The sequence below is a fragment of the Hirundo rustica genome, chromosome 2 (genome assembly GCF_015227805.2).
Source record: "Hirundo rustica isolate bHirRus1 chromosome 2, bHirRus1.pri.v3, whole genome shotgun sequence".
Classification (NCBI taxonomy): Eukaryota; Metazoa; Chordata; class Aves; order Passeriformes; family Hirundinidae; genus Hirundo; species Hirundo rustica.
In genome coordinates this window covers 31,070,436-31,093,570 of record NC_053451.1, presented here as the reverse complement: position 1 = coordinate 31,093,570, position 23,135 = coordinate 31,070,436, and the positions used below count along the sequence as shown (strand labels likewise).

Below are 23,135 nucleotides of genomic sequence, written 5' to 3'. Positions count from 1 at the left end.
CATGCTCTCTGTGCAAAAGCAGTGGCTTGCTCCTGAAGGACTCACAGAAATGCACAATTAGCTTTTCCTAAGGAAATTTTGGAAAACCCTGCTGTGTTTTGAGTTTCCCCTTGTTTTCCAGTTGCCTAGCAATATTGCCCATTTATAAGGCGTAGATACATCAAAGCACTGCCTGGTTCCTGTGGCAGGAGACTTGGTCCTTCCAGGCAGCGATCCTCAGATGTTACTTTTGGACTGCCCCCCTTGGCTTTTGGAGTGGCCATACCTGGGGAGGAGGAGCAGGCAAATGTTGGGGACCTCATGGGAACACCTGAACCAAGTCCATGCTACCAGTAATGTAGAGCAAAGCTCCCAGAAGAAGACAAACGTGACTAAGATGATTCCCTGCAAGACAAGACAGTAAGATGAGTAGCCAGTGGATCTGAAAGGACAAATTTCCCCATGAATATACTAATTTTGTGCAACGTATTTCTGAGCTACCTCCAGCATACTCCAGGACTTATGGATTGGCCCTCACATCCATTGCACTTCAAGGAAATGGATGCTTTGGAGGGACTGAGGATACTTTGCCACCGTGGCCATGTGTTCCAACAGTCCCCTTTTCCCCCTGCACCAGGAACCATGCCCTCATGTTTGGATCACTATCACCACATGACACCTGTGGATTTCCCCACCGCTTCCAAGGCAGATATTTTCATTCTACAACCTTCTCTTCTTCAGCAAAGAACATCTCTAGGACATGTCCTGGAGGCTTGTAGGGTACTTCCTTCTATGTATCGTTTATCAGCCTAACCTTGACCTAACACCAGTGTGCTACAGCCAACTCCAGCACTTATGCTGACTCCTGCAGCTGGGGAGGAAACCAACTCCAAAATCTGCTCCCAGGTGTCTCTGATTACACAGCTCAGGGGAAATTGCTTGGCTATTAATTGGAGAGGTCACCTCCCCACCCTCAGCTTCAGCCGGGCTGAGCTTCAAACACAAGGCAAGCATAAAACCATCAGCGCAGTCAAGATTTATTTGCTGCAGTACAGACAGGCTGGAAAGGTAGGCTGTGGGGGAAAAACAATAGTGATGTAATTCTTTGTGAAAACCCCAGGAGAAAGGCACTTCTTAACATCCTCATCTAGGCCCTGAACTGTGACTGAGATGCTGTGCTTGGGAGTTCACAAGAGCCTTGACTTGGGCACTCAACCTTTGCTCAGAAATCATCCTCACTTCTTGCAGTGTCTGGTGATTTGACTTCTGCTGCTTCCTCCCCTCCAAGCTTTATGTTTTAGGGGAAGAATACTGAACTGCAGCCAAAAAGACTATGTAGGAGGAGGAGATGTTCCCAAATGTACTTTTTTCAGAGATCTTTGACACCAGTAGTTTTTCATTGCTGCCAGTCTGAGAAACAAACTCAAGCATAATTTTAAAAGCTCTGGATTTTTTTTTTTTTTTTTTTTTTTAAATGCACTAGAAAAACAGCAATTATCCAGCACAGCTGATGACACTGGTGCTTACCAGCAGACAGTCTTCTCACACACCAGTTATCTGGATGCTAATTAAACCAATGGCATCTTATATACCTCGATTTCCCTCTTTTACAAAGTTTTAGAGATGGGAATGTTTCAGTCTTGAGGAAAACACGATAATAATGAAGAATTTCCACCCCACAGAAGCTGTGGCTGCACCATTCCTGGAAGTGTTTAAGGCCAGGTTGGAGGGGGCTCTAAGCAACCTGGTCCAGTGGGAGGTGTCCCTGGTTGGAACTAGATGATCTTGAAGGTCCTGAACACCCAAACCATTCAATGATTCTGATTTTAGATGCTCTGTACCACCAGTGCAGCCTCAAGCATTGCAGACATGGTGACAAGACCCCCTAAGTTTTCAGAGGGTTCCCAGAAATGCTTCTCCACAACTCCTCAAAACTATGGTATGTCCAAAGCCTGTCTAAACTTCAGCAAACCGTGCTGATTTAGCTATGGGTGGGGTTTTTTTCAAACCTTATTTACTTGGCCCTCCAAACAGCTTTCTCCCATTTTTTTTTGCACAACACAACTGCATTAGTCAAGTAAACGAATGAGGATACCATTTCTGAGGAGAACTGTGGTGCTGACAAGAAACTGTTGCCTCATTAAATCTGTGTCATATCTACTTTCACTCACACAAGGAGGCATGTCTTGGCTGCTGGACAGTGGTCAGGAGCTGGGAATTAGGGCTTATTTTGTGTTTCCGATTCTCAGTGTTGTTTTTTTTTAAAGGAGTCACTGTTGCACAGTCTGTCAGATGTCATGGCAAAGAAATCAGGAACCCTCTGATCCTTCAAAAATGTAAGTATCAATCCATCTTCTGGAGAAAATTATATCCAGCTCGCGGTTAGCATTTTCCTTGCAATGTGGAAGAAAGCAGAGTTATTCCAATTCTCTCCTGACTCTGCAACTCTACAGCTCGTGCTGGCATTACTGATCTCATTAACAAAGCGCTGCCAGACCTGGCTGGATTTGGAGAGGAGATCTAGGGAAATGGTAGGTGTTGCAAGAAGAGGTAGGGCTGATTCACAGCTTGGCTATCTTCCCTCTGAATCAGCTGGAAAATAATTAATATACAAGCTAGCAATAGGAGACAGCAGCCAGCAGTCTTCCTTAGAATATGAGTCCTCCTTATTTTTCAGTAATTCAGGTCATTTTATTGACTTTCTATTTGTGTTAATTAGCAGACAATAGTGTGAAGTATGTGAAGACAAAATTCTTAGCTTTACCTTTAATTCTTCGTGGAGCCTCTTGTTTCACCTGGGCAAATGTTTGCAACCTAAATGCCCAGGACTTGCCACAGTGCTTATAGTGGTCCTCAGGTAGTTTGGGTTGTAGAAGGAGATAATTTCTGCTGCAGGGGGTTCATGGGAGGGGTTTGGGATGCCTGACCTGGGTGTTGCATCTTTTGAGAGTGCCTGATCTTGCTCCAAGATTTCCCTGGGGGACAGCACAGTCTCACACACACGTCTCTGTATTTTAAAAGGGAAAAAGACAAAAACTAGATCCAACAGTAGTCATATAGCACAGAAAGACCAGTCACCATGTATGAGAAATCTTACTGCCCAAGGATGTAAAACCATCTCAAAGCATCCAGATTACTTCATCTTTGCCTATGATATTTTAATGACCGATGATACACACAGCCAGTGAAATCTCTTTTCATTGTTAGATGTCTTTGCCAAAAAGAAGGCATTAAAGCCAAAAGGAGATAGAGGAAAAAGTGTTTCAGAAGTTTCTATTTCAACTCTGATGATTAGAAAAAAAATTAAAAAAAAAAAAAAAAAATCCAGTTTAGTGACTTCAATAATTTAGAGATTAAATTCCCCTTCACATTCAGCTTCTTACAAGGTTAAAAGCCCCAAGGAGGAACAAGGCTTGTATCTAATTGAGCTGTTGGGGAATACTTTCCAAGTCTTTTGGAGTGCGAGGGAGGGGAGGCAGTAGGATCCCTACCATCAGAGGTTTCAAAGAGGCTGAGCTGTGCTAGGGCATGGCAGCTGTAGGGATGGAGCATTGTGCCAGCCCTCACAGGCCCATCTCACGCCCCAAGGGAAACAGGGTAAGGCCCAGGCACAAACACCCCTGTGCTTTTGGTACAGCTCCCAGAGCCACAGCTCTGTGGGCTCTGTGCTGGTTTTGATCTGGGGGTGAGTTAACCAGTGAGATACTTCAGCCTGGGATACAGGGCTTGTCCCTTCCTCTGGGCACCTCAATTGAAGAGGCACTGCTCCAGTCATACCCACAGATTAACGCTGTCAGCCTGAGGTCTGTCAGGAGAGGTCCCATATCTGGGTGAGTGCAAGTGATTGCAGGAATCACATCAGTCACTCCTCATTAGCCAAGCCAAGGGGAAAAATAATATCCTTTAATTCAAGAGCAGTAGAGTTTTAGTCTTCACTCTGACATGAACCATACCTTCACAGCTCATAGAGATATATGTTCCTTTCCAGGACCCATGCATGAGACTTAAAACTACTGTCACACCTTAATGAATGAAACGAGACTCCTTCTGCCCTCTCAAATTTGCTGACTTCCAACTTCAAGATTTAGGAGCTTGAAGCTTCAAGCTGCATCTCTGATATTATCAGACTCTGTGTGTGTGTATATATATATATATATGTGTGTGTGTGTATATATATATATACACACACATATATATAGTTAAACTATGGCTCTCTAAGCAGAGACAGCCAAACTCGGCATAGATTCAGGCAGATTAACACCAGGGTTTCTTTTGAAATTGGAGGTTGTAAAGAGAGGTTCTTTACCTCCAGCCTTCCCACATGAGGATGTTTCTACTCCAGATATAAATCACCACACTTGCTGGAGGTAATTTGCTCCAGCACTGTGTTTAGAAAAGTTGAATCTAATTAAGGCAAGAATGGCCAGGTTTTTATTTTCATTCAGGATTCTGCCCTGAATATGTTTAAACACTGATTTTCCATAAAGCCTGATCATCATGAGTTTGACCTGGGGTTGTTTGCTCTCATGGTTGTACAAACCTTACAAGGGGCTGCTCATGTGCCCTGTGATGCTTACTGGAGAGGAAGGGATCTGCTGGGATGTAACACAGCTCATGGCATGGGAAAAAGGCTTTCTACCCCATCCTGAACATGAACACTACATGATGTGAGCATATGGACAAAGCCACTTACTATTATTTGTCCTGGGCTTTACAGAAGAGCCACAACCACTCTGGAGGGATGTGCATGTGTGCTTCGGTTGCAAAGCAAATTGATAGTGAACTGTCAAATCCAGGGGGACGCAGCAGAGAGATTTTCAGCAGAAACAAGTCCACAGCATTAATCAGCCCTCCTGCTTTAATTAATGTCAGCAGCAAGAAAACAGCTGGAGTTTGTTTGCTTTTCAGATAACCTGTACAAAAATATCCCTCCTGTAGCAGCTTTGTTTTCATGCTGTGGCTTGCAGGTTCATTGTTGTTTTTCATTTTGTAACTAGCACTTAATCTTGCTTTCATTTCAGCTGAGGTGGGATGCTAAAAATGAGATGATTAAAGAAAAAATCTCAAACAAATAGAACAAAAAAACCCAAACAAATCAACCCTCAGAGGACTCTAAATGAACAAAACCCTGTTAAGCAATAAAACCATATGAAGCAATGACTCACAAGTGCCTGGACATATTTGCTTGGCTGCAGAAGGGATCTGGTTGTTCTGTTCATCACTTCTCCTACCTGAAAAGTTGGATTTGTCCCCAGGCTTCTACAATACTGCAATATTTTAACAAATGTACTCCGTTCCGCTCTTCGGCACTGAGTCAACACACCAGCTATGAGGAGAAAAGCAGTGCTAAGGTTAGACATCCCCATAAATCACTGCAGCTCTGATACTCGGCCAGCCTATAAATATCAGGGGTTTGACATCAGTTTACATCAGCAGAGTAGCTTGCTTAATTCCATTTCTGTGGCATCATGCAAGCTGCTGTTGATTAGCATTCACTTACCTGATCTCCAGATGAGAGATCAGTCAGCGCCCTCGATGTCCCAAGATGTTGCTGGGTGCTGTGCCGTGGGCACAAGGCCCACAGGACCTGCAAACCCCATGCTCCAGCTGGTCTCTGTGTTGGCTCTATGTGTGTGTCAGGGCCACTAATTACTGCTAATTTCATTAAGCTGTTGTGTGCCTCTTGCATGCTAATTATAAAGACAGCCTGAGCAAAGATGATTAATGAGGTTGGATGTTTTTAGCGGCTATTTGTATTGCTGCAGCAGCTGGAAAGGGTCATGCACTGAGAGCCTTGGGTGTTGCATATGAACAAGGTGAGATATCCAGCTTGGGGGTGACTCACCTTGGAAGGGAGTTTAGGAGCCAGGATGCTAAATTAACCACAGTGATCGCAAAAGAGGTCTAAAGTGAATCCACAAAGTTTTTCCTTGTAGGTTGGGATGTTTTATCCATTGCACACAGGGCTTCACAGAACATTAGTTCTGTCTCGGCAAATACAGAGTTTTATGTGGCCCTCACACACAAAAGGTGAATGAGGACATCCTCCCAGCTCTGTTCCTGCTGAGGGTGCAAGAAGGGACCTCTTCTTGAGCTCATCACATTATCTCCTCTTGGGTGACTGAGTTTGAATCCAGACATTTGTCCTTGTCCTGCTTCTGTTGATCCTCTCCCATGCCAGCACAAGCATGGTCCAAGTCCCCACGAGGACCCATCAGAGAAGACCTCAAAAGTGACCCACAGAAGAGACAGACCCACCACAGCTTCATTAGTGAGTCCATTGTCTCATCCAACTTCATCAACTTAGCAACAAATATTCAGGCTGGATAGTCAGCTCGTCTGCTAGCTGGTAGCAACTCTCTCCATACAGCACTATGAACAGCCAGATCTATGATTAGAGTCAGTGGGATTGAAGGGGTGCAAATAGAGACCTTCACTTTTAGCCTTTGAACAGGCTGAACAAAACAAAAGAAACAAAAAAACCCACAAGGGGGTAGTTGAAGTGGGGGAAAGAGAAAAACCAATAAAGCTGCAAGTAAGTTGGCAGTCTTAAAAGGGAATCACCAAGCTCAAAATTCAATTTTCTGTTTGGGAGGGCTTTGACAGAACCACAATGTTTTTATCCCCACGGAAATTTCAAAGTATTTCTCAGTTCTAGAGCAGCCACAAGCTCAATGTGCAAAGCTCAATTTCACCCAGCCCCAGAGTTCTGGCAACGCTTGTCTGTGGAATCTGGATGTGCCTCTGTATGCAGCACCACTGAGGGAAGGTGGCACAGCTTGCCCCAGCCATTTACACCACTGGCTCTGAGGTTTTCTGCCCTGTGGCTTGGCCCCTGAATAGTCAACTCCAGGTTGTCCCTGCAGAAACACACCTTTGAGAGAGATAAGGAAGAAGAAATGGGGTCTCTGAGCACCTGGGAGAGCAGCGGGAAGCTGGGAAAACATCTTATGGTCATTACCAGACTCTGGCTGCTGGTGTGTGATGAGACTTGCTGGATTAGAGCCTGTTTGTCCACAATTCCTGCCTGGAAAGGTCCTGCCCTGCAGTGATGATCCTCCTCTCTCACTGAAAGGAACCGGAAAAGGCTGAAGCAAAGGGTGTGCAAATCACACGCTCTGGGCTGCCTGCACATTCACCTGACTCCTGCCTTTTTCTCTCCCGCCCACAGCACCTGCCTGCAGTCCCTTCTAGCTGGTGTGTGCTGCAGAAGACCTTTGAAGGGAAAATGGTCCTGCAGTATTTACAGCAAATGCTATACCTCCAAGCAAGGCCCAGCGCTCAAAGGGCCCCAGCACACGGCAGAAAGACTGGAACACTGCTGCCATGGAGGCTCTTGGCCTGCAGCTTTCCCATCCATGCAGGAAACACAAATCCTGCTGTTCCACTTGCACACCACCAGCCAAGATGTACAGCCACACATCTAATGATGATGCATCCAGATGAAACTGCCAGCCCTGTGCAACACATAAGCCAAGAACCACCTGGGAAAAGTTGTATTTAAAACAAAATTCTTTAATAGTTTGTACTATAAAGACACAAATTAGTGCTTGACTGCAGCATGGATAACAAATGAAACATATTAAATATTTCAAAGCTATGTGCTTTGGAAAACAAGATACGCTAATACATATAAGCCTAACATTAGTTACCAGCTGGTTTGGTAGGAAGAGTCAGTTCAGTGTATCAAAACTGTCAATAAGCATTTCTCAATGTAGCTGTGCTCTGCAAGTCAAATACTACTCATGTTATCTATCTGCAACAATGTGCTGAATTTCAGAAGAGAAACCCGCATGTTAGAACTCATAGTGTCAATGTCACATAATGAACAGGAGATTTCATGTCCATTCCATGTGGACAGATGATGTTTGATAACACTGTAACATCATCCGTGCATTAAGCTGAGATCAACAATCAACATGAAAAAGTCAACATCAATTTGGAAAACAAAGAGAAAAATTAGTTTCTGTTCAGTCTAAGGAATAACTACTGCTTTATGCTGCTTAAAATCCTCTCTTCCAAAATCCAGGTAGCAATAGTATACACAAAGTTCTTCCACAGCTTTAAAGAGGAAACTTTTTGGTACATAACTTGCTATGAGCCATTTTATTCAGCACTGTCTTTGGAGAAATATATATGTTCCAGAGCTTTGGGGACAGGAGGAATTTAAGATTGTGCTTATAGCTATTCCTGTGGACAAATAAGCAACAGACCCTTTATCTTTGCATTTTTAAAAATCTTAACAATCTGCTCTTAAACATCAGGTAGATTTAATCTGTGTGATACATGTGCAAAAAAAAAAAAAAAAAAAATTGCAGGCTGGGTTTAGGGTCTCACATGAACTTTGAACTTGGTTCTTTTTAAATCTAAAATTACATAGTCAAACCTAAACAATATCAAGTAAAATGAGAGAGTTCTGCAGTAAAGTAAGAGGTTCAGGCATCAAACCTGCCTCACAAACTGTACATATGAATCCCCCTGTCCCTAGCCCTGCTTAGAGCATCTGGCTGGGAGCTCCAATAATGGGGGCTCCACGTAAAGTGCTTGCTTGACTGCTGTGCCCTCACACTGCCCGTCACTGAACTGCACAACCCAAAATAAACCCCTCCTGTATGGCTAAATCCCTCACCCAGCTTCCAAAGCCCGGAAAGATGCAACAGCATCAAGAAGGTAGGTAGTCAGGCTCAGGTTTGAGTCAGAGGCAGACATGTATTAGATAACTAAATGGAAAGCCACTGAAATTAGTGCTGTGATTCCTGCAGAAGAAGAATTTTTAACAAGAACTGACCCCCACCTACCAAAGACTTTGTCTTACAGACCTCAGAAGAAAACACAGCCCCAGCTCTCAGAAAAGCCTTGCAACAACGAGATCAGGCACTTGGCAGCTGTAGGCAGTTGTGCGTGAGAAACTGAACAAAGAAACCCCAAACCAGTTTTAATAGTTACACAGGATGTTCTCTGTCTTTACGTTACAGACTCTCAAACAAGGCTGGCAGAGGACATTCCAGATAGGTCAGAAATGCATTCATTCATGTACAAAACCATGTCCATCCTCATAAAACAGCCCCTAAGTCATCTACAATGAACTGAATGTAACAGAAACTAGATCACTTCTGCGGTGAAGAGAGCAGAGTCAACATGGAAAGTTAAATGTATAAACAGCAAAACATTCAAGTATCTAAAGTGCAGAGACCAGCAGGGTGGTTGACATAATACTACAGGATTCTGTGCTTAATCTTTTGTTATTCTCTTTTCATGTAAGGTTTCTTAATCTCCTTCTGGCTTTGCTCTGCTCATGTATAATAAAGACTCCATCATTTATCCCTCCTCATGATAAAGTCCCACAAAACAGCATTTCGCAGTTACAGCCTCCCACTACCTACTTATAAAGTGCAGATGGGGTTTAAAGTAAACTGAAAGTTTTACCTGAATACATTAATCTAAATTATGGGGCACACATTCCCCCCAAAATGGGTGTGTGTTCCCAAATTCTGATGTCTACTAAAGAGAAAAGTAGCGCTGCTCCATTACAGCTCCTCTGACTGAGCAGTGCTGTACAGAATTGTTTCACCACCTGCTATTAAAATGCTGTAATACATCCAACAGAGAGAAACAGGTTTTAAAAAATGGTATAACTGAAATTCTTGAATGCAGATTAAACAAGGTGATAGTGACTGTGAGAAACACTGGTGGTATTGGGAGGATTTTCTGTTGCTGAGATTCACATGGAAGTGTTTGCTGAAAGACATTCAGCTGCTTGAAATGAGGTGTTAAAAGCAAATCCACGATGGCCAAAAGAATCAACTACATTTCAAATCATATGATTCAGCTTTAGCCAAGCAAGACAGCACAGAACAGGATTAAAAGAGAATTAAAACTAATTACAGAGCAATCTTTTTCACTATATCCCTCCCAAAAGATTTTGCTACACCTGTCTGAATTGAAGTCCTTCTACTCAAATCTCTCTCTAAAGCAGCCAGACTTACAAAGATGAGCAGCAAACTGAGCACAAGCTCTAAGTGACAGCCACTAAACAAGTGAGGATGTTTACAGGGAGTGAACAGAGCCAGCCAGAAATCCATACAACGCTGCAGCCACTCCCTGGGGCTGCACAGTCTGAGCAGCTCTGATGTGCACACATTCAGGCAAACGTAATTAAGGGCACAGGTAGGGTACAATACACGACAGAGGTAGACTGGCAAGTGGTAACACTGCATATTCCAACTCTGACCAGGGGGCAGTTTTTAAACACTCATGAGCAGCACATCAGCCCTATGCTAACAGAAAAACCATTAAGATGAAGTCTGGAGATGACTAATACTGCTGACCAACAACACTGCCTTCGAAACATGGATGAGATTCCTCCTTACATCTTCATTTCTGAAAATGCATGTCTTGAGTTGTATCCAAAAAATCTCAATTCCCAGAATAAGGTATGGGTTTGATGTGAGAGTAATTTTGAAGTTTTTCCTCTTATTTCCAAGAAAGAATTTTTCAGCTCATGGGCTGCAGAGCTACTTGCTGCTCACCTCTGTCAAACTGATGGTCATATGGTGGCAGATTTCCTTGTTCTTCATAGGTATAAGGAATAGAAGAGTTCATTGCTGTCAAAGTCTGTCCAACACATCCTGTAGAATTCATATCAAATGACACCTGCTACTTCCATAATTCTCTGCAAAGTAGCTGCTGTCTGAATCCTACTAAAAAAATAGGATCACACATGACTTGCTAAGATGTAGTGCAAGAAAAGTTTGGGATATACTGCTGTAAGGTCTGTAGAAAAAGGATCAACATTGTCATACAAGCAATATAAATAAAAAGCAATTAACAAACATTTAACACATTACAGGAGTAAGAATGTATGTCTCTCCAGGCACTAGAAAAGGCAGTCTGAATTTCAGTGACACACAGTTAAAACTGGCTTGTCATTTTCAATATCAATCACAAGATGAGTAAGGCAGTCAAACCAAAGCACCCATGATTTTAGATTATTTATGCTAACAAAGATACACAAGTAAATTACATTCTTCAGGGTCTAATATAACCTGTTAAAAGAAAGACTGCTGTCAGGGTGGTAGAGGTGTGCATGTTTTTGATCATTTGGAATGTAGGAAGAAGCCAATTTGGATCTTTTTTTAAAAGAAAAAACATCAATGACAAATAATACATGAATGAAAAACTAACAGCAGTAAAAATTAAACTAAGAGCTTTTCCAACTTTTTTTTTTTTTTTAAATCCTGACAATTCAACAAGATCTGAAAAAACCCACCCCCCCACCATAGACTTCCTGGTTGCCAATGTGTAGAAAAATCAACAAATTTCTTTAAAATATACCATTTTAGAGATGTCTGATCAATAAGAAAGTGGCTTTTCAAGACACTCTGGTTCTTGCAATTACTAAAATAAAACCCCCCAGATCCTTCAGTAACAAAACTAAGGCCACTAAAATCAATTTTTTTTTCCATTTCCATAAACATATCATACCTAGCAGATGTCACAAGTGACTGTTGATATGTCTTGCTGCTGCACTGCTTCTCTTACAAGACTCCTTCCCTAACTTATGAATGCATGTAAACATACTAAATAGGAAAACAGGATACAGTGTGCAGAAAAATGCTTGAGAAAACCTGGAGGTGAACAGGCAGGCACTTATTTTCAAGCTACATTTTTGAAACAGTTCTCAAATCTCTTTACAAAAAATATGCCTTCTGGATAATTAAAGATACCTGATCCATAATAGCTATTTCCTACCTCTGTGCTAGTTCTGCTAACTTCTTTCTGACTGAAAAGCACTTACATTTCCCAACACAGATGCTGACCTTGTCTATGGAACTGGAGCCTACTGATACCAAAGCTATTCTAAAATTACCCTTCAGGTGTCTTTATAGGGGTGTACAGGTTGAAATGCACTGCTATCAGCACATGCTTAAACCTCATTGAACTCACACAAGGTTAAGCATCTTTTTCCAGCTCAAGAGTTTGGGGTTATTTGATCTCAAGGGTCCAGGGTTTTCACATAAGAGAAGCCACCTTTTTACTTGGAGATTCACATCAGAAGGAGAGTTACTAGTGGATGTGAAAGATGCAGAGAAACTGCAAACAGAGAAAAAGACATCAAAGGGAGGAGACCATTTTAGCTAGCATTGATTGTTCAATAGTCAGGACTCAGAGACCTGGGAGACAGCTTTACAGCTACATTACCTGCTTTGCTGCTGTGAGCACGCTGTAAATCAATACAGAATGGGATCAGTTTGAGCATTTTCCTTTTTTTCTTCATGGCAAGAAGGAAAAATCCCTCAGAGCATCAAAAGCAGACAAAAATTGCATAGAATGGGAGTAAGTAGGCACAGAGATACACTCTGTTAGTTGCCCCAAAGTCAACAGCATCAAAACCACAGCCTTCATATGAGGTATATTTTGAAAAACTGTGTTAGTTTAATGTTTTCTTTATATTTACTTATGAACTTTCATCAGCTGGGTAGATAAAAATTGCAGAAAACAGGGTTTGTCTCCCCTCTTAATCCCCAAGTCTGGTTTTAAAAGGTGGTCAGCTTTCTCACAGACTAAGCACGTGATATAAAATTGAGCAAAGCACTGCCACTTGTATTTGGGGATATCCTCAACTTCAGTCTCATTCTTTACTTTTCCTTCAAAGTTTCTGAATAAGAAGATGCTTCTGAAAATCACACCAATATTTAAGACTTGTAAAATAAGAGGAAGATGAATTCAAAGCTGAACTAGAGCGCATTTAAGGTGTTTGTCAATCTGTAGTACGAATGGGAAATGGGAAGTTAAAGAAAGGGATAGAAAAGGAAGGTATGTAAATAGCAATTACAAAAAAATTTAAAAGAGTGTTTCCTATGTTTCTACAGTTACTCTACAGTTTTGTGATGAATCACTGGTCAAACAAATTAGGAACTGAGTTTCCAGACACAAACAGGAATACCTACAAGGCTTCACCATTTTAGTGTCTTCTGCTGGTCACACTTTGGAACAACCTCCATGATGAACCTCTCGGCTGGACTAAAGAGAAAATGGAAGCTTGCTACAAAAATTAACTAAATGGCACAAGTAGCCCAACCATTTTGCTTAAAATATAAATTGCAAAGGAGGCTGTGGAAAAGCAAGGTAGAATAAAGGCCTAAATCAACCATTACATACTTCTTTAATTATATAAAAGTGCAAGGTTAAAGTAGTTTGGGTTAAGCATTCAGTTCACTATAGGCCACACAAATAGCTTACCTTGGCCATCAATGGCCTGGTTTTGTCATTCAGTTACTAATATTAGTTTCAACCACAGAAAGAACAAAAAACTGAATGAAAAAACGTATGCAATCCACTTCAAAAATGGTTAGTTTTCTGTGACCAGCACGAAATATTACCTCAATATCATCAGCTATACAATATATACATAAACCCCTTGTCTCTTAATCTTTGTTTTAACAACTTAGAATAAAGCTGTACTAAGTGCTATTTCCCTAGTGTGCCAGCTCTTTGCTCTGTTCTGGCCTCGTAGCACAGAGAAGTCCTTTAATAGCAATGGTACTTGGGTTGATCCATAATTTTGACACTTCAGCCAGAGTAACTGTTGAAATGCTTTATTCAGCCAGGCCAGGTGATCGTGAGTGGCTGCCCAGGGCTCAAAGTTTCTTGGGTGGCTCGACAAGAAGAACAGGCCATATTCCAAAAATAAACTGTCAAAAGAAAAACAGGAATAGGGGAAAGATTCTCTGGAATATTATGTTTCTTGGAACAGAAACCAAACACTATTAAACATAATCTAATGATAGGATGAAAGGAGAATGGCTTTAAAATGAAAGAGAGTAAGTTCAGATTGGATATTAAGAAGAAATGCTTTAATTTGAGGGTGGTAAAGCACTAGCACAGGTTGCCCAGAGAAGCTGTGGATGTTCCACCCCTGGAAATGTTCAAGGCCACGTTGGAGTAACCTGGGGGCTCTGATTAACCTGGTCTAGTGGAAGGTGTCCCTTCCCTTGGCAGGGGGGCTGAAACTAGATAATCACCGAGGTCCCTTCCAACCCAAACCACTTTGTGATTCTAAGAAAATTTCAACTGCATTTCTTGGGATGCAAGGAAAAGTCAAGGACAGTACCCTAACAGGCATAACTACTGAGTCCCACCAAAAGTTCAAAGCACAAGATACCCAAATGTACATTAATAAACACAAAACAGTGTCTGCTTACCTTCACCTTTGGCCTGTGTTTCAGGAAAAGTGTCCTTGTATATAAACTGAGGAGAAGAAAAAGAGTATGCTTAAGATTTCAAGTATAAGACAGCATATAAAATAAGAAGATCATGATCTCAGTTTTATCTTCCAACTAGAAAAGAATTGTTTCTGTGATTGCAGAGCTACCCATTCTGCCTAGATTTAGTCAATATAGGAGACGTTAACTTTCAGTAAATCCCCCTGTAGCAGACTAATCAGCAAAATAATTTACCCTATCACCTATGTGGGGATAAAGAAAGAAACCCTGAGACATAAAAAAAAAACCCAAACCAAACCAAACAAGGACTGGAGCCTGTCATTTTAGAAGGATGAAATTAAATCAGTGTACCACAGAATACAGCAGATGTTAAAGGGGAGAAAAAGCTGCATAGCTTGAGTCAGTATCTTATTTTTGTTCTTACACACTTTCTCCTCTCAGGAGATCTTTTCCTGTGAATGACCTCACATTTTTTTAAAGTGGCAATGCCACTTTGTGGCATGTTGGGAAAACCTTGCCTACGTTTCATTCCTGTAAGGAATTTTCTTTAAAATATTACCTCAAGCTCTTTAGGGTAGCAGACAACCTGTAAACCAAAATGGAGTAGCTGTTTTCCATATCCCTTGACATATTTAATAATGCATGTATATATATATATACACATTTACATATGTGTAGGTAAATATGTTTGCACATATTTATACACACACAAATGTAACTATAAGCTATCAGATCATCTAATGGAAATGTACTTATTTTCTTTGCATTTTCCTTTTATTAGATATTTATACATCTGATAAAAAAAGCGAATACCATGTTAGATGCAGAAAAATTGATATGTAATCAAGTTTTCTCACCTACATAGGATGTATACGTAAAACAGACACTCTCTTTGTTATTGTTTAAGTCAAGTCATAAAACATTATTTCATTAGATGATGATCAAACTGCAGAAATTCTTCACAGATTTCTGCTTATATTCTATTCTTGCCCTTGGTTCCACTAGATGGTGGTACAGAGTAAAAAAGAGAAAAATCTGCTGGCTCCAGGCTGTTTAAGTCTCTTCCTCAAACTAATACCCTGCCCTTTTGGGAACAGCTCCACTATAACTACTTCAGGCATCACCCTTCTGCACTACAGCAGGATGCCTGCTGGTTTCAGAAGCGATAGTGCCTATCAAAAGATTAGTTATGCTCCCAAATTTAAACTTGTTTAAGTACTTCAGGATTGCTGCTCAAGAACAGACAGGTATTAATGGCTTACATTCTGAAATTGATATACTGTCAAACAGTTTTGGTTTAACTGCCACAGGGTTCCCATTTCTGAATTAAGTGTTCTTGAAGAACCATGACTATTTAAAGACTAGTGATTACATTTTGAAGAATATAGATTAGTTTTAGAGAGTTTTTAGGTCAGTTACAAAGAGGAAAGAAAACCCCATACCAGTTTAATCAGTAACTTTACTGCTCTTCTGGATGGTACAACATTCTGAAGTACATCTGAACCTAAGAAAACTCATAAGATCTCTGTGAACATCCATTTTAGAAAACATTTCCTACCTTAGCAGGATATGAAGGTAAGAACCAAGGCCTGTGAGAATATGCCACCATGCATGAAACTGTGTCACAGCTCCTACCACGGGAGGCAGCTTCTCTCGTAATGCTCTGAAAGAAAGAAATACCACACAATGGAATATTTTTTCCCAGCTAAGCAATCTCAAATCACAGTGTTGGAATGTCAGATCACACATTATTGTTTCCATATCTCAGGCTTCATGGAGTCAGGCTTTCAACAGGTGAGGAGCAGCACTTACTATACCTTACACTGCCAGCACAGAGAGATATCAGCAAACTGACTTTCTTATACATTTAAAGAAAACAGACATCTCTTCATATGATTGATCAATCACGTCTGGACTCAAATTTCAGGGAATATATTTATGGCATTCCACAGTCCAAATGAATTCTACCATTTTCCTCCCTAAAAACCCCGTGAACTACTGTCCATAGGATGAAATGCTGAGTTTGAGGTCCAAGGGAGGAAATGAGATTTAACAGACATCATCACTTTAAATCTGGCAATCATACCACCTATGCTGATCCATGGAATGGAGTTGAGATCCATGGAAGCTCAACTTGCCTTTCCCTGTTGGACTCCAAAACAGGGCCAAAATGGATGTTTAGTGAGGAAGCAGTTAAAGTAGAAGGTCTGAAATACTCCACCAACATGCTTTGCATTTTGTAGTTATGGGGTGTGAGCAACTTGGGAAGGGGCTAAGGGATGGAGATAAAGCAGTAAAGAGAAGGAACTACATTGCTCTTATTTCACGTGCTTGCTAGGCTTCTGAAGATAATGGCAATTTTGGTTGATGGTGGAGGAACTGTTTGCATCTGCTGGTCTTTTTTTTTTACACTTTAATTTCGCTTGTCAAAACAACAAATGGAAAACAACGATTGTATGTGTTAAGGAAGAAAAATCTGCAGCTCTTGGAATATGTCCTTGCTGCTTGATATTACAGTGCTTGGTCCAAAGCTGCTCAGTCACAAGAATTAGCACAGACCTTCAATTGAGTCAGCCCAGCAATGACACAGTGGAACATGCAGACTGTCAGCCCAGCACAGCTTCCAAGCCTTTGGATGGCAGGAACTTTGTAAACTCAAATTCAAAAGTGTGTCATTCCAACCAGAGAAACTGAGTGCTACAGATTTTTTGTTATTTTGATTTTTTTTTTTTTAATAAGCTGCATATTTAATGAAATATGGAACAAAAAACCCTGAATCAAAACTCAGTTTTGAACTTTAAAACTAAACAGAGCAGGTAGGTGGATGATTCACAAGTTAGACCTTCAGAGAATAAAGAATTTCAAGGAATTGAAATGCATTTTCTCCAAAGGTTCAAATTATAATACCTCCTGAAGAAATCCAAGGCTCTGCAGATGTCTGATTAAAGCTAGTAAACAAGCATTTTTTTTTTTTTTCTAGCACCATAACCAAACAACTATTACAGGAAAGACACTGACATTTTTTCCCCTCATGAAATGAGGATGGAAAAAAGTGCCTGAGCAGCTGGTGTCATTTTTGGGCCTAGGAACCAGTTCAAAAGCCCCATGGATTCAGAGCAGCTCAGCAGGTTTGGTGAATTGGGGGTTATGATTCCACCAGTGATGTGAGGCAGCTGCAAAAATCAACTCCAATGCCAATATTTGCAAAGTAACTGTAAACCCAGCCACTTGTGCTGCCAAATGACTACTCTGTTCCATCTGTATCAAGTGCTTCTAGGGAAGAGAATCATGTATTATATTCATTTTTAAAAAGTTTTAAGAATACTCTGTTGGAATTAACTTTCAGTTGGCTTAACCTAGAACAGGGATTGAAGACTCAGAAGGGATGTAAAACTTTAGACTTCTTTACAGCACACTGTTATTTGGCTCTGACAAGCCAGCCCACTAGGACAATTCCGTACAACACAGACTTTGTGGCATAACAGCGTTTCAAATTGTCAAAAATGTATTTTTCTGGATGCTGGAATTAACCTTTCCATCTCCTCCAGCTTGCTGAGCAACACATGAATTGCAACTAAGTGCTGTTCATTGGTAACATGAATACTGTACTAGGTTATTTCTTGAACAGTAGTAGCAGTAGTTCTGCATGTCTTCTTTAACATGCAGAACTTTTGTTTTCGATATTTTCCTCAGAAATGGAAGAGAAGAAACCCAAAAAACCCCAAACAAGCAGGATAAAAACACAGATGAAATCAAGTGTGAATAGCAGGCTTTAGTCAGTCACAGATTCTCAAAATTACTTTGGTGATGTAATTTCTCTCAATTTAATTTGAGGTTAAAGAGAAATAACTATATATATATATATATATATATATAAATAGTTAAAAACTTTTTTAAAAATCCATGTTGAGTGCTGACTCTAGTCATGAGCAATCTGCATAAAGTTTCATGGATGTTTTGCAGGCAGCATACCTCACATACAATGAGATAGACTTGAATATGCACCTCAGAAATAATCCACTCTTTATACTTAAAGGCTATTAAGAGCTATCCAGACAAGTGAAAAAACTCACCTCAATTTATCACAGAAAATGTTGTCCACATTCCAGAGAAAAAATCCCATTAAAAATACAGTTAAAGATGTATAGCCCAGACCTCTAAGCCATGGGTATACCCTAGAGAGAGAAATAATGCAAAGTTTCATTCAGAATGCATTGAGAGACAGAAATATATTAATATATACACTAAATATGTGCTACATACAGAAATGCTGTTATATGTAAATAAAATTCTTTATCCATTTGTTTTTTTCCCCCAAAAGAAAAAATACAAACTTCAAATTTCATCTGTTTAAATATTGTATTTTACTTCTCTCTCCTGATCTCATATTCTCTGAGGCTGTTCTTTTATTTCTATAGTTAAAATTGTTTTCCTAAATACTGCACTCTCTGAGCAAAAAGCGGGAAAACTAAAGTTGGCTAAAAGGTACTAATTGTTCAGTCCCATGTATATTCTTTCCTTATTAAAAAAAAAAAATCCCTGTTACCAACTAGAACTCTTTCCCAAAAGAAGAGGGTCTTTGCTAAAAGATGATATCCCTATTTTAGGGAATTTGTATAAATATGGTCTTTCAAAATTACTCATTTGTGAATGTAGACCACCATGACCAACAACTAATCAAATGAATGGTACTAAGCCAGAGTACTTCTACATTCATCTTTGAGTTGAATGCTGCTGGGAATAGAAAAATGTCAATTTACTTTTGGCAGAAGAAAACCCACAAGCTTCTTAAGAAATGGAAAACACACAGAGAAGAATCAGATGCAAGAAAGTGCATCATTAATAAATTTACTTTCCTTATCATAGACCATGAAATTGTAAACTTCCTACATGGAAGGCTCCTTTCCCAGTAATAAAACAAGTCCAAGAGCAAACCCAAGTCCAGCTCTGAAAGGCTGCCATGAAATACTGTTTGAGTTATTTTTAAGCATTATGAATGCACATTTGAGATTCTGGGTTAAAACACATTCCTGAGCTGCTTTTTCCTCCACTGTGTATGTTACAGCACTTTTCAGAGCTGTGAGCACTGGCAACCAAAATGTGCAAAACACAGCAGGTAGCGTGCCCAGTGGAGGAAGCTCTAACCAGATATAAGCTGTACATTTTCATAAATTGACTGCCAATATAAACTAGCAAAATTATTATTTGTTTAGTGTAATTAATGCATGGAGCACCATGCAGTACATGGCAAAGACTACACTGTAATATTACCCCCTCAGTGCTCCAGAGACATAAGCATGACCATGACACGACAGAACTAAACAGTGCATTAAACGTGCTGGTAATTAGACAATTACAGCTGGAATTGTTGAGGAATAAACTGTGGTATTTTGTGAAGGAATCAACTGGCATCACTTATTAACAGGGAACATGCTTTGAACAGAGGAGAATATTTGCCCAGTTGTAATCTTGGGAAGGAAGCAGACCTGCGAGAGAGATGAACAGGCAGGAAGAGGAACAGCTGATGAGGACAGGATGAGGTAGTAGCCTGGAAGGAATAACATGCTGTTCTTTGGGATTTTCACTCTCATCTCAGAGTGATTTCAAGGCCCACACAAAGAAATAGGAGTGATAGGAAGTGAAGTAAGAAAAAACAAGAAGAAATCAGCATCACTATGTAAGCTGGAAGAGGCCTGGCCAAGTGCTAGCACTACTGATGGAAATACAGGAATACATTCTAGCAGTGCAGAAAGAGTAAACCCAAAAGTGTGCTTGGGGATGAATTTTAGAGAAAAGAAAGGGTACCTTCAGGTTGACAGAGCTTCTCTAGCAGAACTAATTTAAAATTAATAGTAGTTTAGTTAAAACTTAGAAGTAGTTTAAACCTACTTCTCACCCCAACTTTCTACCCAGTTAGCATTATAACACCAACAGAGGGAAGTAAGTCTTTTTAGGGCCCTGTCGCAATGAAGTGATCAAGCTAATTAACAATATACATTCCAAGCCCCTAAAACTGAAACAAAAAAGCAGGTGGAACTTCAGAGACAGACTTTGCTGGAGCAAAACAGTGAATGATACTTTAGGAGGGAAGGTGATGATGTTATTGATAAAGACAGAAGACTATGAAATGCTTCTGAAATAATGAGAACGCATAACTGTGTGGAATTTACAGATGCAGAAAAACAGCAGGCCCAAGAGTTTGCCTATACAGACAGAAAGAAATTTAATCAAAGGGACAAGAACTATGCTAAATCCTTGAATAAGTACAAAATTAAAATTACTTCAATTTGATTAAATTCAGTTCCCCTTGGAGGTGAATTAATGTAGAATCACTTAAGATCTCTAGGTGAGGATTAAAATTTCCAGTCCATAGGTTTGAAAAGTGCCTTTAAATTGATTGTTTCTGAAGCTGCAACACACAATCAGTTTTAAGTTCTTTTTGCTTTACAAAAAAGTCTGTGAACATTTGCACTTGGTCTGCAGGAATTTCTTGGGGAAAGCCAAACCATGTGAACTGAAATGACAGCTGGAAGGTGATTCAATGAATGTACTTGATCTTTGTGAGTCTCTTCCAACTCAGAATATTTGAGGATTCTCTAATACTTCAAATTCACATTTTGTTAAATTTTTCCTTGTGTTCCTGAACACACACATGCGAATCTTGAAACAAAGTTTAACAACAAGAACATTTAAAATGATGACAGAAGAAAGAAAGAAGTAATTTTCAGAAGCAATCCCCAAATGCATGAGAACATCAAATATTCACAGGGAATGGATAGAAATTGGCAACCAACTGAGCCCCTGTGAGCTAAAGGTATGTGTTTACTCCAATACTGATTAAATTCCATTTTCCTCCCTTTCACCTACTAAGTCTGTGCTCTGATGTTTCTAATTCTTCTCAGTATCTCCTAGCGCTTTTAATACCTTTTGTTTGTTAGTTTTAATTTCAATTTCCATAACATTATGCCTAACTTTATCCAATCAAAAAGGTAAGAAAAACTATCATGTATTATTATTTTTTAAATACTTGAGCAGGGAAGAGGAAAGGAAATTGCTAAGTGATGGTTCCACTCTGCAGTCTTATCCTTACCTCTCTCTCAATATTACCATTAGAGTTTGGCCACTAGCAACAGATTTCACACTATCCAGCAATATGAATACAAACTCAATTTCTGTTTAAATCCCAGGCTAACAGCTGAAGCCACCAGCAGAACTCCTGACAAACACTGGTGTAGAAATCTCAGTTTAGTTTAATGTTGTCCCAGTGGCTTCAAAAAAGTGCAAGGTGATGACCCATTCCCTTTCAACCCAGGGGAGCCCAGGAGCTAACATTATGTACCTAGTTAAAGAAATTCTCCCATTGCCAATTTCTCACGTTAAGCCGACCAAAAATAAAAGCTGCAAATGCTATGTAGTAACTTACAATGCTGAATTAAATGGTTACTTACCATAATACTATATAAACAGATCTTAGAACTATGATGGAAACTAGTGTTCCATACATGATCTGAAAAATAAAAAGAAGAGATAAAATTCAGCAGTTGGCTTCAAGAGACCTTATAAAATACTACAAGAGTAAACACATTTTGAAGCTTCAGTTGTTTTTAGTTTTTTTTTAATTATTATTTTTAAGTTTCAGAAAAATAGCATTCCTCCTAACTTCAACTCCAGCAGGCCTTCTGTTAAAGTTTCAAATGATTATAAAGCATGTCCTTTATACAATTACAGGAAAAGTCACTTGTGTAAAACCAATGTTCCACTGTTCTGAATCGGAAAGCGAACACTAGATGGCACTCGGAAAGCATGGTGGAATAAAAAACGGTAACTAACCCCTATTATCTCCTCTCTCTGTGCATTTTAGCCCAGGATTGTACAAGCATCAGATAAGACTCTTTTTGAAAGCTGAACTTCTTTCATTGATACTTGATTAATATGTTTTCCTGAAAGCAAACACCTGAATAGACTATGTGTTATTCCCACACTGAGCATCACTATGGGGAAAAACTTTCCAGGAAGCATTTCAAACAGCTATTATAGATTGTTTGGAGTCAATCTAATTATATAGTGGGAAGGTTGCACACTCTGAAAAGACCCATGAGCAAAATCTGACTCACTGTAGGCTTGATGAATTTGAATGCAATCACCTGACTTATAAAAAGTCAAAGCAATAATTTATTTTTTGCCTCGTGATCTTTAAATCACTCTCCTTTTTTATTCACAAACTTAAAATCTATCTAACACCACCTCCAAGACATATAGATTAAAAAGAAAAAATGTGGCCAGTCATGCCTGAGAGTGATGCAGAAGTCACTGCAGCAGGGAGGATTTTTAGACACTGGTGACATTCAATTACTTTCTATATTTTTTATTCTAAAGACTGGTTTCCTCCTTCCAAAAGGCAGTTTGCTCCAAGCAGCTGTGCCTTGCTCTTTTTGCCTCTCTCCAGTGGCCCACAAGCCTTCCACTATTTTTTTATTCCTTGTCTACTGCCTTAACTTTCTCATCTTGCTTCTAGTTAGCTACTGTCTAATTCTGTCTTTGTTTTACAAGAAACAGAATAATTATAAACCTTTGCTGTCTATTTTTAAAAGCTGCTAAACCTCACAGAAAGAAGCGTGCTTACAAACCAGTGTCCTTCCCATGTTCTATTGACCTCCTCATAGCCCTCGTAGTTTTTGACTGTCTTTGAGACAAGGATTGCCTCTCACTCTGCTCTAACTGGGGCGTTCAGATCCAACAATGCTGTAAGCATGTCTAGTCATCCCAGATAAAATAGGTTACTGTAATAATGCAAAGTGAAACCTGCCCTCCAAGAGTCCATAAAGGCAAATCTGTGAACTCCTTTTAGCTTTAAGGATGAGGTTAGTAGCACACACTGTATTATCAGTGCATGCATACAGAACAAGACAGACAACAGAGCCCTTATGTCTG

The 23,135-nt window shown here is 40.0% G+C and overlaps 2 protein-coding genes and 2 long non-coding RNA genes across 6 annotated transcripts in view; 1 reads left to right on the top strand and 3 right to left on the bottom strand.

Annotated features, from left to right (window-relative positions):
• Positions 1-10,632, bottom strand: part of CAPN5 (calpain 5) — a 70,141-nt gene extending 59,509 nt beyond the window's left edge. Inside the window, exon 1 of the mRNA XM_058419544.1 lies at positions 10,509-10,632. Coding sequence (XP_058275527.1) covers positions 10,509-10,556 — 48 coding nt within the window. The 5' untranslated portion in view covers positions 10,557-10,632. The remainder of the gene's footprint in view (positions 1-10,508) is intronic.
• LOC120748979 (uncharacterized) lies at positions 970-4,807 on the top strand. Its single transcript, XR_005699481.2, has 3 exons — positions 970-1,047; positions 2,247-2,315; positions 3,968-4,807. It is a non-coding gene; the product is annotated as an uncharacterized LOC120748979 (long non-coding RNA).
• LOC120748978 (uncharacterized) lies at positions 1,610-5,577 on the bottom strand. 2 transcript variants are annotated; one of them, XR_005699480.2, is made up of 4 exons: positions 5,480-5,577; positions 5,211-5,305; positions 2,744-2,986; positions 1,610-2,571 (listed from the first exon to the last, which is right to left on the bottom strand). It is a non-coding gene; the product is annotated as an uncharacterized LOC120748978 (long non-coding RNA). The 2 variants fall into 2 exon arrangements; XR_005699479.2 differs by having other exon boundaries at positions 1,610-2,986.
• A 584-nt stretch (positions 10,633-11,216) lies between the features above and the next one.
• Positions 11,217-23,135, bottom strand: part of ACER3 (alkaline ceramidase 3) — a 52,422-nt gene continuing 40,503 nt past the window's right edge. The window contains exons 7-11 of one of the 2 annotated variants that reach the window (XM_040054954.2): positions 21,653-21,711; positions 18,278-18,379; positions 15,763-15,867; positions 14,184-14,229; positions 11,217-13,673 (exon numbers count right to left, since the gene is read on the bottom strand). In XM_040054954.2, coding sequence (XP_039910888.1) covers positions 13,620-13,673; positions 14,184-14,229; positions 15,763-15,867; positions 18,278-18,379; positions 21,653-21,711 — 366 coding nt within the window. In that variant the 3' untranslated portion in view covers positions 11,217-13,619. The remainder of the gene's footprint in view (positions 13,674-14,183; positions 14,230-15,762; positions 15,868-18,277; positions 18,380-21,652; positions 21,712-23,135) is intronic. The other variant, XM_040054953.2, reaches the window with a different exon arrangement.